A 12,451-nucleotide genomic window follows, 5' to 3' on the forward strand; every position below is an offset into this window, starting at 1 on the left:
CTTGAAACAGGGGTGTATATAAGTGTATAAGTGAATTTCAAAAGGTTGAATTACTCCTTTAAAAGGCTCTCAATTGCTTGTGTCTTCACATAAATGCAGGGCATCTGAACTAAATGAACCACTTTCAGGCTGTGGTTTGCATGCACAGCAAGCTCCTGTGAGATCTATACTTACCACACGCACACAAGTCTCTTATATAGACACCAAAATGTTCCCTATGGTGAATGTGGGATGTTTCTGAGCACTGGGGGGTGACAGGAGGGGAAGAAGGGGGTTGTGCACATCACTTACCCTGCCAACCTCCACCAGCTTAGTTATCATGACAATGCTGAAACAATTTTCTTGCCACACCATCCTCCAGAAATCATACAGAGTCTCCTGCTTGGGTCCTGGTGGGAAGAGGGAAGAAATAACAGTGACGGGAACAAAAACGGCGACATCAAAGCATACTTTGCTCAATTGCGGTTGTGCGATCTCGTAAGTGTCCTTCCTCAGACGGCAGGGTACTGATCCCTTTGGATTGTGCTGTCAATAAAAAGGTATTGGGAATTCCAAACAGGGAAAGGGTGATGGGTTACAAAACAACAGCAGTAGCTGCTGATGGAAGCCCGGGGGACCATCAGTCACCGATTGTTATCAGAGGAGATTTCAGCTGCGACTTTCAAACGAAGATCACCTCGGAAAGGAAATGCTCAAAAACACTGCTGGTGTTTTTTTTTTCTTCTTCTTTCTTGCAGGTTTTATCCCGCCGTCTTCTCTAACAGGGTGAAGAGGAGGTGCTAGTGCAAGATAAGCAGATGAGCAGACCTTGGGTAACTTTGGGACGGGATCTCCCTGGAAACGGACACTCCTTCGGGTTTAGAAGCCGCAGAGGGACATATTTAACAGCGTCCATCTTTACATTTGAGTGACAGATGAACGAAGCTCGGCCTGTTGCAGAGAATGAGAATTTATAATTAATGTCTTTAATTATTCACCTCTTCTCATGATTAATTTAGTGACATCACTAGCAGAGCCTTCACGGGTTGGTGCTCGCACGATTACTTTTGGATTTGCGGTAGAGATTGTTTTGGCAACGGACTGCTCATGAGTAGGCTCATTGGTTAGATCATCTTCAATTTATTACATGGCGGCCAAAGGTACATATCGTGCTGCATGCACACACGCACACACACACACGCACACACACACACACACACACACACACACACACACACTCACGCATGAACACACACACACACACACCCATATAGCCTTGCTGGGATGCTCACCCTGAGTGGCGATGAAGTGGTTGGATCGATGGTAGCCCTGAAAGAGAGAAGAGGGATGACATGCTGAGTAAGCACAACTGCCTCTACGTCACCCTCTTCCTTGTTCTCTGCATTCTGCTTTCCTTCGACTGACCCACTGCAAGTGTTAATTGCGTTTCCCGTTTAACTGTCCAGCACTGTCTGACCTATTGCTCACTACACACCATGTCTTTGCTCATAGAATCCACACAGAGTTTGGAGCAGTTGAGGCAACATGAGGTAAATACTGCATCTTGACAAACTGCTGAGAAATAGAAATGAAACGTGGATTTCCGACGAGTCGGGCAAGCTGACTGAAAATGACTGAATCCCTTTGAAAGTTTAATAAAGATATGATAAAGAAACTAAAGGTGAACATTCTTCAATTCCAAGTGTCAGATTTCTTTATCAATCTCTCTCTCTTACAGCACAGTGCCATAAAAACAAATCCATTTTCATTGAAGGTGCAATATGTACTCTATCTGGGATGATGAATTCAACCATAACGCCGTTTCTTTTCCCAGCAAACTCCCCCCTTGAATTCTTCTCACAACTCAAATGAGGGGAAGAATACCATACACAGGTTTCACAGAAATGCATGATATCATCACCAACATAAACATTTCAAGACAAAATCTGATACGTACAGTGAAGTATTCGAGATCCTTTATATCGAAGAATGTGACATCCTTTGATATAGATGACAGACCTTTTCATACAGTGAATATGGGGTGAATATGAATGAACATTGAGATGTCACCTTTACAGCCTCGAGAGGAATACACATGACAAAGACCACCTGAGGTACTTTGAAGCATGAACACTTAAAGGATGAGCAAACTGTTCAAAGGAAGTCCTGAAAATAAGCGCTGCCTATCTTTCAAGGTGGAGGGGAGACACTCGTCTCCAAGACGCAACCCTATTAAAACATCACCTAGAAAACCACAAGGATGTTGTGGTTCACAGTTATGTTGTCATTTTGAGCAGCTGGAAGGATAATTGATGCCCCAATTACATTACATCTGTGGAATTGAGAAGACAGGTCAGGATTAATCTGAATAAACTCCCAAGTCCACCGGCTGTCATCAAATCAGCATGATGAGGCAATCCACGTTCATAACAGTTTCCATCTTTTTGCAGAGGGTATCTTCCTAATATGTTAAGTCTGTCCACGTTGCTGATGGGTCGCAAAATTGAATTTCATCCAGTCATGTAAACGGGGACATGTTTGAAATGGAGATGGATGGCTAGTGCTGTGAGGTCTGCTATCCACAATTTCTCTGGCCCCAGCCAAACACTATCAGCAATGCCACCGCTCCTCCAATAAGACCATCACCAAAGCTGAATCTTGAGAGCCACTTCCCCTTCCACTTCCACAGGCCACTTCCTCTATCCGAGAGGACACATCTCCTTGTGTTCATTTACAATGAAGGGTCTAAAAGGGCTTAATGTGAGGCGGGGAGGGGTCAAATGTGCACAAACACACTTACACATCTTTGAGCATTTGTGGAGAGAGGATAGTTGAAAGAGAAGAGGGGAAAAGAGTGAAAATAGAGCGATGGAAGGCAGAAGAACGAGCAGTGAAGTACTTACTTCCCTGTTAATCCGAATCTACAGGGTCCAAGGTCGAGGAAGTGGGGCGGGAGTAGAAAAAGAAGACATATAGGCTAGTTAATGAAAGAAGCTTTTGGTAGGAGTTATGGTTAAAGACAGGTGGGAAGAGGTATTTATGTGTGTATGTGTGTGTGTGTTTGTGTGTGTGTGTGTGTGTGTGTGTGTGTGTGTGTGTGTGTGTGTGTGTGTGTGTGTGTTTGCATGTGTGTTTCAGCAGGACGGGGCTACATTTGTTAAAGTTCTCATTTTTGTATGACTTTGTGGCCTTGTTCATTTACTCTTAATATATGGTTTGCTTCTTTTCTAATGAAAATTGCTCTTGGTGTTCTTTACTGTACGTTTTCGCTACAATTTAAAGAAAAGTAGAAAAAAGTATTGGATTTGCAAAATCAGAGGAGAGGCCCTATATTATTTATTCAAGCTTAATTGGGACTGTGATCAGATTTGATTGGAAACAGCCTGAAAACATTAACAAACAACCATCACATTTGGATATGAATGCTGCTAAAGTCTGAGTGCTTCACTGAAATACGTATGTGAAATGCCCCTTTTTCCTACTGAGCCACGCCCACTTGCAAACCAGTGAGACAAGATTGGAAAACAACTAAATAAAGAATTCTAAACACTAGAGCTGTTCTAACTGTACCAAGCAATGTATCCATGTTGGGGCCCATCGCTTATAGAAAGAAGCCAATTGAGAACTAAGTATGGCGGTCTCTGTGTGTGTGTGTGTGTGTGTGTGTGCGTGTGTGTGCGCGTGCGTGTGTGCATGAGAGTTTTGGATTGTGGTCATGCTACAGCGAGACTGTGTTTCTCTTTAGAAGCACCCGATATGTAAATCAGCAACAGCCACGACTCACTGGACTGCTCCACCTTTGCAAAAAGGCACGGGGGAGCTTTCAAACATATGCAAAGTTCTGCTCCTCTTCAGGCAAACAAACACCACAGCAGAGCAAAGACTCTGGCATTAAGTGACAGAGGAAGAGGAGACAGAGAACTTGTACTTTTCCACCTCAGTTTTGAAAGCGCAATCATATTTCAGAGGGAAGAAAAACTTTTCCATTTAACCTCTGGTGAAATAATCACAGGCTGTCCAAAATATGCTTCGCTGTGGTTAATAGGTACCATCCAGCTCGCTGGGTCAGCCGCGTCAGGGACGCTGACACTGTAGTGGCTGCTGAGTGGTGTTTTCCCTCTAATGGCTGCACCTTTGTGCCCTAAACGCTAATGGAGACCCTCACAATAACTACAATCCTAACAGCAGGCCAGGTTTTGAATGCCCTTTCATTGTAATGAACTCTCTAAAAGCATCTCACCACCACTGACCATACTTTATAGTGAAATAAAAGAGGGAAAAAGGCACTCTGGTGTCAAGCATATTTTATTATATAATTTGGTCAATTGTCAACTTATGCAGGTAGTAATTTTCTCTATAAAAGATTTTCATAGAGTCGTTCAAATTCTATCAGCCTCAAACAGGACTGGAAACCTCCCACCGAGTGGCATATATACTCAATGAGAGGCTTGCCGAATAAATCAGGTAAATGAAGAAATCATATCAGATGACTCAAATGAAAAACAACATCTGAGGACCATATCAGACGATTCACAGGGGAACCAAAACACACGTTTCTATTTACGAGGATATCAAGTAGTAACATTGTAAAACTCACGGTCAATTTCTTTTGTAAATAACTTGTAAATAACTCACTGTTGCCATCTAAACGTGCACTTCTGCTTTCTGAATAAACACAGCCTCCTCTTGTTTTCATGAATGAGAACACGTATGAATGGGACCGTTTGAGACACATTAGCAACATATACTGTACATGTATTATGATCAGTGAGAATGTTACTGTGGCACTGCATGTGAGGCAGACAGTTAAGGTGAACCGGGGAAAGGATAAACTCCACCAAGCCAATCCAGAGATTGGACAACATCAAACATGTCTATTTAATTTGGGGGGATTTTTATGGCATCTTAGAGAAAGGGTCATTTCCTCTGCAAGGCATTAGATGCATTCATTCCACTCTGTTTTAATAAAAGCAATAGCGGAGTTAGTCTGGGTCGGGGATTCGGTGCAGCGATTGACGATCATGGCAGCTGGCAAAAAAATCACTAGGAAGGATGTTTGATTGGATGAAAGCTTCCAGGTGAAAGTGGGCCAGCAGACTGGTGAGCTTACAGGAATGAGAGAGATGGACTGTGGCTTTGCAGGGTGTGAGAGATAGAGACTCAGCAGAGGCTGACTATTTGTATGCCATGTCGAACAGAGGCAGAAAAGATGGATTAGACTTACATCAATGTAGTTGGCGTTAATGTAGTCTGAATTGGGGTCTCCCAGGAGAGGGTGGAGCTTGACTCTGTGGCGGTCATCTGAGACAGATTAGAATAACAGAGCAAAGGACTGTTGAAATACAAAGTTCACACATTATTTCCTGTTCATTTTTTATATAGCATATATTTTGAATCTGATGACTTACATCCCAACGTGTCATGCCTCCCTTTGGTTTTGTCCTTCTTCTTTGTGCAGTCCCAGCCATCAAAGAAGCTCTACAGAGATAAAGAGACACATGCAGATTTTAGGAATGGGACATCTCTATATTAACCATTCAAAAAATATCTTGGATAAACATAAATCAAAGCAACAATACGTCTTTTCTTTTGATTTCTGTGTGATAAGGAAAATTGTGTTTCAAGGTGTTGTGTGATAAAAGCCTCTCAGCACATCAAGCATGGCTCAGGAGATCAAGAGCCATCGTATCCTACGGAGAGGGTTAGTGGTTTATACATGTAATGAATCAAAACAGTGCAAAGAACAACCCCGTAATTATTTACCTTTTAGGGTAAAATGCTGTGTCCACCATCAATGAGAATATCAAGAGATACAGAAATACATTCAAAACAATTGACTTTTATCACAGTGGAGGCTGTGCCGCACAAATTGACCAAACAGCGATCATCCAATCATAGATTTAGCAATCATAACTAGACTTGGCAAGTCTTAGGATCTTTAGAAACAGGTTTATTGCCAAGTAGGTTTTCACATCCAAGGAATGTTCCATGCTACTTTGGTGCATAGCGGTCACAATAAATTAATTTACATAAAAGAAAAAAAACAAGTCCTGCAAGAGCCAATAATTTCAAACAGAACTGTATGATAAAAAACATGTTGTATCTTTTAGAAAGATGTAGCCATCAAGTCCATATTGAAGGCTGCTTTTACACAGTTTTCGGTTTAAAATGGGCTCAGCTGGAGACATTACCATAGCTAGAGATGGCTCCTGGAGCACTGGAGCTCATGTGAACTAGCTTGCTAGCAATAGCTAATCAAATCTGTCAACAACAGTTATTATTTCGATAAAGAGACATGAGAAGCCGGCTTTTCTCTGTCTTTGTCTGAAATCAAGGCAATCAAAATGCAAATCATAGCTTTCTCTCACATGAGGAATACATTGTTGTTAATTGAGATTATAGAATATTGTTGATGAATACTCTCTGTATGGTTCTTTATACCGTGTGTGAGAAGAGGGAAGCCGGAGACGCTGTCTGACACCTTATTGGTGGATTGCTGTTCAACAGTATTCTAACACATCACACTCAGCAACACAGACCCTCAGTCCCTTTCCACCTGTGTGGCTAAATTATATATGTATCTCTGGTATATTTTATAGGGACATATACATTATACACAGTCAAACTAAAAGCATCTGCAAGTATCATGGTTCTTCCACCAGATGCTAGTTTGCAACACTCCAGAAGTTATTATTAAACTAAAACATTAGAATGAAGTCTGCAAACAAGCCCCTTCATATCCTCCACACACACACCAGCCTACCCCCCGTGGTTTTCAGCTACTGGGGGGATTTGGTGAAACTTTGCCCAAGTATGCATGCTGAGCAGGGGATTACAACACAGTTCTCCCCACAGAGAGCCAGGAACCAGTCAAATCCTGCCTTGGATTACACCCTCCTCCCACTTTTTCCTCCTCTGTCCACGCACGCACGCTCTCTCTCTCTCTCACGGTCAGTCTCTTTTTCCCTGATTCCCTCCTTCTCTATCTATCCTCATCACTTCTCTCCTTGTTCCTCCCTCACTTCTATTTTTGACAGTAGACTGCTGAGTTCTCTTTTTCTGCTCCCACCACTCCTCGTCTCAGTCCTCCAGGGAGGAGAGGGGAGCAGGGAGAGGAAAACACAGCAAGAACACAGTGGCCGTTCATCAAAGGGGAGTGAAAATAAATTGATTTGAAACCCTCATTGGCAGGGATCAGTGGGGTGGGTTGGTTAAGAGGATCACATGAAATGAGGGAAATTAGATGAAAGGAATAATGACAGAGTCCAGTAAAATCCTGAACTATTAACATTATTGCACTTTAAAGCACTTTCTCTTTTTTTTTTACATCTTGATGTGATGTCAACGTCCAGCTAGATTTCATAATGTGCATTATTTTCTTCCCCACAATCTGTCCTTCACAATTTCCCTTTCGGGTTCACTTAATAACTGTTATGTCACCTTTAATTTTTTGTAAAATGACAGAAACGGTGATGAGATTCATAATCCCACCATATCCAGTCAAAGTCCAATCCGAGGTGTCTGAGATGTGATACAATTGGGACACAGAATTTAAAAGATATATAATAAATAAGGCTGAGTCACGCTGCCCAAAAGGTAGTATTAGGTAGTTGTTGTTGTTTTTTTAAATACGTGCAGTAATCCAGTTGCCCCTGGTGCAACAAAACATTTTGAATCAATGAGTCCATCATCCTTGTTAACCTCAGCCTCAGGGTGCAAAGTGGTATTATGAAAGTGTTGAGCTCTCAAGTAAAGCTCTGCTGTTGTTGATCTCTATGTGTCTGTGGTGGGAATATGACGGTAGTGACAGTAGCTGCTTCACATACGACTGTAAATTGTTGATCAATATTTTTACACAACAGGTATTCTTCAGGGAAATAAAACCTATACCTTCCGGGGGAGTGTAATACGATACTCCTCATAATTTTCCTTCATAATGGAGAGAGAGACACTCTATCAAAACATATACTCGAGCTAGCAAATAGGAAAAAAAACTAAGCAAAGAGGTGTGTATTGATTCTTTTGAGTGGAGTGTGTTTTGCCCATGAGGGACAGTTTAATGAGTCTACAAGCAGAGTTCCAAAGGGGAAAACCATGAACCAGAAACAAAAAATGTTTTCTCTTTTCATAAATGCCATTGGCTGTGGGTGACAGGGATGGACTTCTCCCCTGGGTGAGATCTCAACTCTCAGCCACAATCATTCCACTGGGGAGGGGTATTCAGAGATCTCAACCCTTCATTATGTACCCTGAAACATACAGCTAGATAGAGCAGCCACTGGGCCAGCAGGAGGGGGGATAAGCGATGTAATGCCAAAAAGAACGTGATACAAATGTGTATCCATATAGGTCAGTTCAGGACTGAAACACCACGATGAATTGATGCCAAACAGAAACTAACCCAAGACTGATCTGTCAAGCACCCTCAAGTGATTTAACAACAACAAACAGCAGTCCTGGTGCAAGCAGATGCTGAACCACTTCTGTTAAGTTCCATGACAACAACTTGGTTGATTATAGTGTGTCCGAATTAATGGTAATTAGCCCCCAGTAAATCATCTGATTTGGACATTACAGATAGGTTTCAAGGGTCTGAAAATCATGCAGGATCATTATGGAACATCATGAAACCTCAACTCCTAACCACATCTGGGATGCCCCCCAACATTCAGTGGTCCTCAGAGACTAATGGTTAACTTCGAAAATTATAGAGCATTTACGTTGCCCCATATATTGCAGAGGGAGGTAAATACCAACATTGCTACGAGGAGGAGGTTTATATGGAGGTGACAGGGCTTCGGAGTGCTCTCTTTTCACACGTTTATGTACCCCTTCATATTCTCAACCCCTTCAATCTCCCCTTTCCTCTCTTTGCTACCCCACAATCTGTTAGCAGTGAACGGGGGACTCACTATCTAGAGCACCACCAGAGACGATTAACCTCCTCAGGCCTGTTGTCATGACAAAGGTCTTATTTTGGCCGATTTATTCATATACCCAGCAACAGTGTGATTCCGGTGCCTTTTAACCCCACTAATTAATTTCAGTGGGTGGTAAGGAGGGCGCTTGGATGATGTCAGAGGAGGATTGATGGTCTCCCTCACCGCTCTCCCAGGAGTCATTCCAGCATGGACTCTCTAAGCTAGCGGATATCCACAACATGTAGTAATAGTATATGATCCTTCTTACAACAGACTGTAAAGATACCAAAACTACTCACTTTTTAAGGATTTCATCTCAATCGTATCTGGATGAGCCATGGTGGCCTAAAAAAACGGAGGCTCCGACCCCCAATCCATTGATTGTTCAGTTTATCAGAAAGTGGTGACAGGACAAGACGTACTGCATCCGTGCAAGAATCCAATCCGCCCCTTGAAAAAGCTCCGCTCACAGCTCTCCAGACTCCGGAGGTTATCGCCAGCATTGGGTGTCTGTCATGATTGGACTTGGTTCTTTTATATTATTCTTTAGTGCCTACACTGCAAATCTCTTTTCACAAGATATTTCAGGAGATATCAGGAGGATATTTCAGGTTAGGAGGACAGAGTCTCACTGTTTCCTGTATGTGGGTCTTGACATCCGCCCTTTTCCCTGGAGGAAAGTGTTGCAAGTGTTCCCTCGCTCTCTCAACTTCATTGAGAACAAAGCTTTCACTTCAAAGCTTTTTCTAACTTGTCAGTTTTGTCTGGCGTGTCAGGACTGTGCAGGTCAACCAGGCATGGAAGTACATCAGTGTGCTGAACCTTATGGTGAGGAGGGAGCTAACCCACAAACAGCAGTGTGCTACAACCTCCACTCATGGCAACAAGCTCGAAATGAAAGAATGAGATCATGGAAACAAGAGGCTAAAATAAGTTGGTGACTGGTCTCTTGAGGGCAAGGAGCTCAACAAACTTTGCAAACCGCTTCTTCTTGGAAACTTGTACAGAAGATCCCAGGTCACATCTTTATAGAAATACTGGAAGGAGACTTCAGGATAGACATGTTTGAGAGATGATACATTCCAGCTGCCATGCATGCACCCATAAAGAAGACGCTTTCTACTGTGACCTTAAACCACTTAAGGTATTGTACAACAGTTGTATGAATGGATAGATAAACTGCAGGCTATGGATTATATTAGTAGATAAGTATTAGTGAAACACCTATTATTATCCGTATACAATAACTTGAAAAGTCAATGAAGATGGTGACCTTGTGCATCTTTGAGAAAAGCCAGGCAGAGCTGCTTTAATCACTCTTCATAGCAAAGACACATTCCTCCTCGCATGGTAACACAGTTGCCATAACCTTATTGACAACCGCAATAGACAAAGTACAATTTTCATTTAGAAGCATAAAATGTTAAGTAAAGGTAAAAAAAAAAGCCTCCAACTGTAACATCGGATTATGTATTTCTTACCTCAAATTATCTCAATATCTGGAATTAATGGACTATATTCATGTTGTTGAAATTACAGGTTTGGTTAGTTTGGTCATTTACGAATACAATCACAGTATGAATGCAGACACTGGTGCACAGATTTTTGCATTGCTATTCATTTCATGTTGTCAGAGTGTACGAGTAATAGCTGTCTATGTTGTCTTGTGTGCCCTCTCACCTCGTACTCCTGTTTAAAGCCGTAGCCCTCGGCAGTCTTCATCTGGTTGATGTGCTGGAGAAGGTCAGCCACTCGAACGGCGGGGTGGAGCTGCCCCGTGTGGTAGGGGGAGCCTTTACGTCCACACTGGTGCCTCGGGGAGCCTCCCAGCAGGCTGCTGGCCTCGTTGACTGAACTACGCGCGTCACCTGAACGAGATACACATTTGCAATTTCAGCACGATTCCGGATGAAATATTCATGTACAAGACGGGTTACGATGTAAAACATTATTTTTGGAACGTGTTTGGCTTGGGATGACAGACACTGGTATGGCCTATGGTAACGAACTGAACTCCCAGTTGCTCCCCAGGTGCTTCACTGCAGCCCGCTGCTCCTTAATAACTAAGGATGGGTCAAATGCGGAGAAGAATTTCCCCACGGGGATAAATAAAAGTGTACATTTCTTTCTTTCTTATAACGGCATTCTGCATGCTGACACTGACACATACGGTACAGTATATGTAACACGTATGTCACTTTAATGAGGTAGATCTTATGAAGACGTGACAGCATCTCTGTCGGGGATGACGTGTGCAGAAAATCAAGATCTAAAACCAACTTTAGAGTGCACACATCCGTCGCTCCCTCTCTGTGAGACTGACAAAGAGATCAAGATGAAACGTACTGACAAGCATCACAAATCATTTCTTTCGATTCAGTGCAATTTTCCATTTTTTTTCTTGCAACCTTGCGAGAGCTTTTTTTTTTGGTGTGAATCAGCTACCGGCAGTGCAGGTTGTGGGCCGACCAAAGAACATTGTTCACACAGAATGATAACTATGTTTCAGAATACTTCAGACATTTATGGAGCTAATGAGTGGCGGTCAACAGGATCACAAAGTGAAGGATGCTGTATGTTAAGTTTGAAATTGCTTTGGTGAGCTGATATGTTTGAGCACACTGTTCTTTCAGTGTCTGTTGTCTTACTGCGTGTGCCGCAGGTGTGAGCATCCATGAAGGAAAGGGCCATTCTTTCATCCTCCTGTAGAGTGCTCTGGTCTGTGAAACTGCGCTCCATGGAGCCCATTTGGCTTTTCTCCTGCCGGTAGGTAATGGGTGTCTTATTCATGTTCACTGGTTTCCTATTCATGGATAAAGTAGAAGAGGGAGGGGGCAATGCAATAAAGGAGAGATTGTAATAAACAGTGAGAGAAAGGGAAAATGTTGTGTTTATTAAGAAATAATACAGAGGTAAAAAAAATGTTTTAAAGGTGATAAAGTGAGGAAATAGTGAGGAAAAAAAGGACATCAACTGCATTATTGTTTTTCCCTCTACAGCTTATGTTTGACAGCCAGAGCTCAAGCATGTATAGGATGGATCACAAAATGATGGGAGAGCAAAGAGGTGGAGTCACTTACGGATAGTAAGAGTAGTAGTCCCTTCTGGCAAGAGTGCAGGAGAAGGAAAAAAGAAGAATCAAGAGAAAGAAGAGATGTAAGATGAAAGCAATGTCAGCTGAGGCCAGAATGTATTGATTACAGTGAAAATGAGACCCATCCTCTCGTGAGCCAGGCTGTGCGGACGGCCATATGACACATGCAAACGAACCAAGCAGGCGCCGACAGCGTCTTTCTACCCCAACCACAGCGAGGTAGAAAGATGTGTCTTTTCTTCTATCGAATATGTCTCAGTGTTACACTTCAAGGACTAGACCACGCGGCTTCCTGTCACAGCAGATTTAGCAATCAATTCTCTCAGAGCAAACTTCATGGTGGCTTAGCAGAGAACCCGGACTCATGTGGGAAGTAGTGGTGACTTTCCGAAACAACATTATTCAATATTAGCCTTGACGCTGTGTCAGCCATTTAATAATGATTGCTGGAGCCCTG

The 12,451-nt window shown here is 42.6% G+C and overlaps 1 protein-coding gene across 3 annotated transcripts in view; it reads right to left on the minus strand.

Annotated features, from left to right (window-relative positions):
* The window catches only part of ptprub (protein tyrosine phosphatase receptor type Ub), a 134,050-nt gene that overhangs the window by 14,807 nt on the left and 106,792 nt on the right, over positions 1 to 12,451 (minus strand). Inside the window, exons 15-22 of one of the 3 annotated variants that reach the window (XM_034553347.1) lie at positions 11,981 to 12,004; positions 11,549 to 11,703; positions 10,581 to 10,768; positions 5,388 to 5,457; positions 5,204 to 5,280; positions 2,883 to 2,900; positions 1,272 to 1,308; positions 292 to 389 (exon numbers count right to left, since the gene is read on the minus strand). In XM_034553347.1, coding sequence (XP_034409238.1) covers positions 292 to 389; positions 1,272 to 1,308; positions 2,883 to 2,900; positions 5,204 to 5,280; positions 5,388 to 5,457; positions 10,581 to 10,768; positions 11,549 to 11,703; positions 11,981 to 12,004 — 667 coding nt within the window. The remainder of the gene's footprint in view (positions 1 to 291; positions 390 to 1,271; positions 1,309 to 2,882; positions 2,901 to 5,203; positions 5,281 to 5,387; positions 5,458 to 10,580; positions 10,769 to 11,548; positions 11,704 to 11,980; positions 12,005 to 12,451) is intronic. The other 2 variants (XM_034553346.1, XM_034553345.1) reach the window with 2 other exon arrangements.

Source organism: Cyclopterus lumpus, chromosome 16, assembly GCF_009769545.1.
Source record: "Cyclopterus lumpus isolate fCycLum1 chromosome 16, fCycLum1.pri, whole genome shotgun sequence".
Taxonomy (NCBI): Eukaryota; Metazoa; Chordata; class Actinopteri; order Perciformes; family Cyclopteridae; genus Cyclopterus; species Cyclopterus lumpus.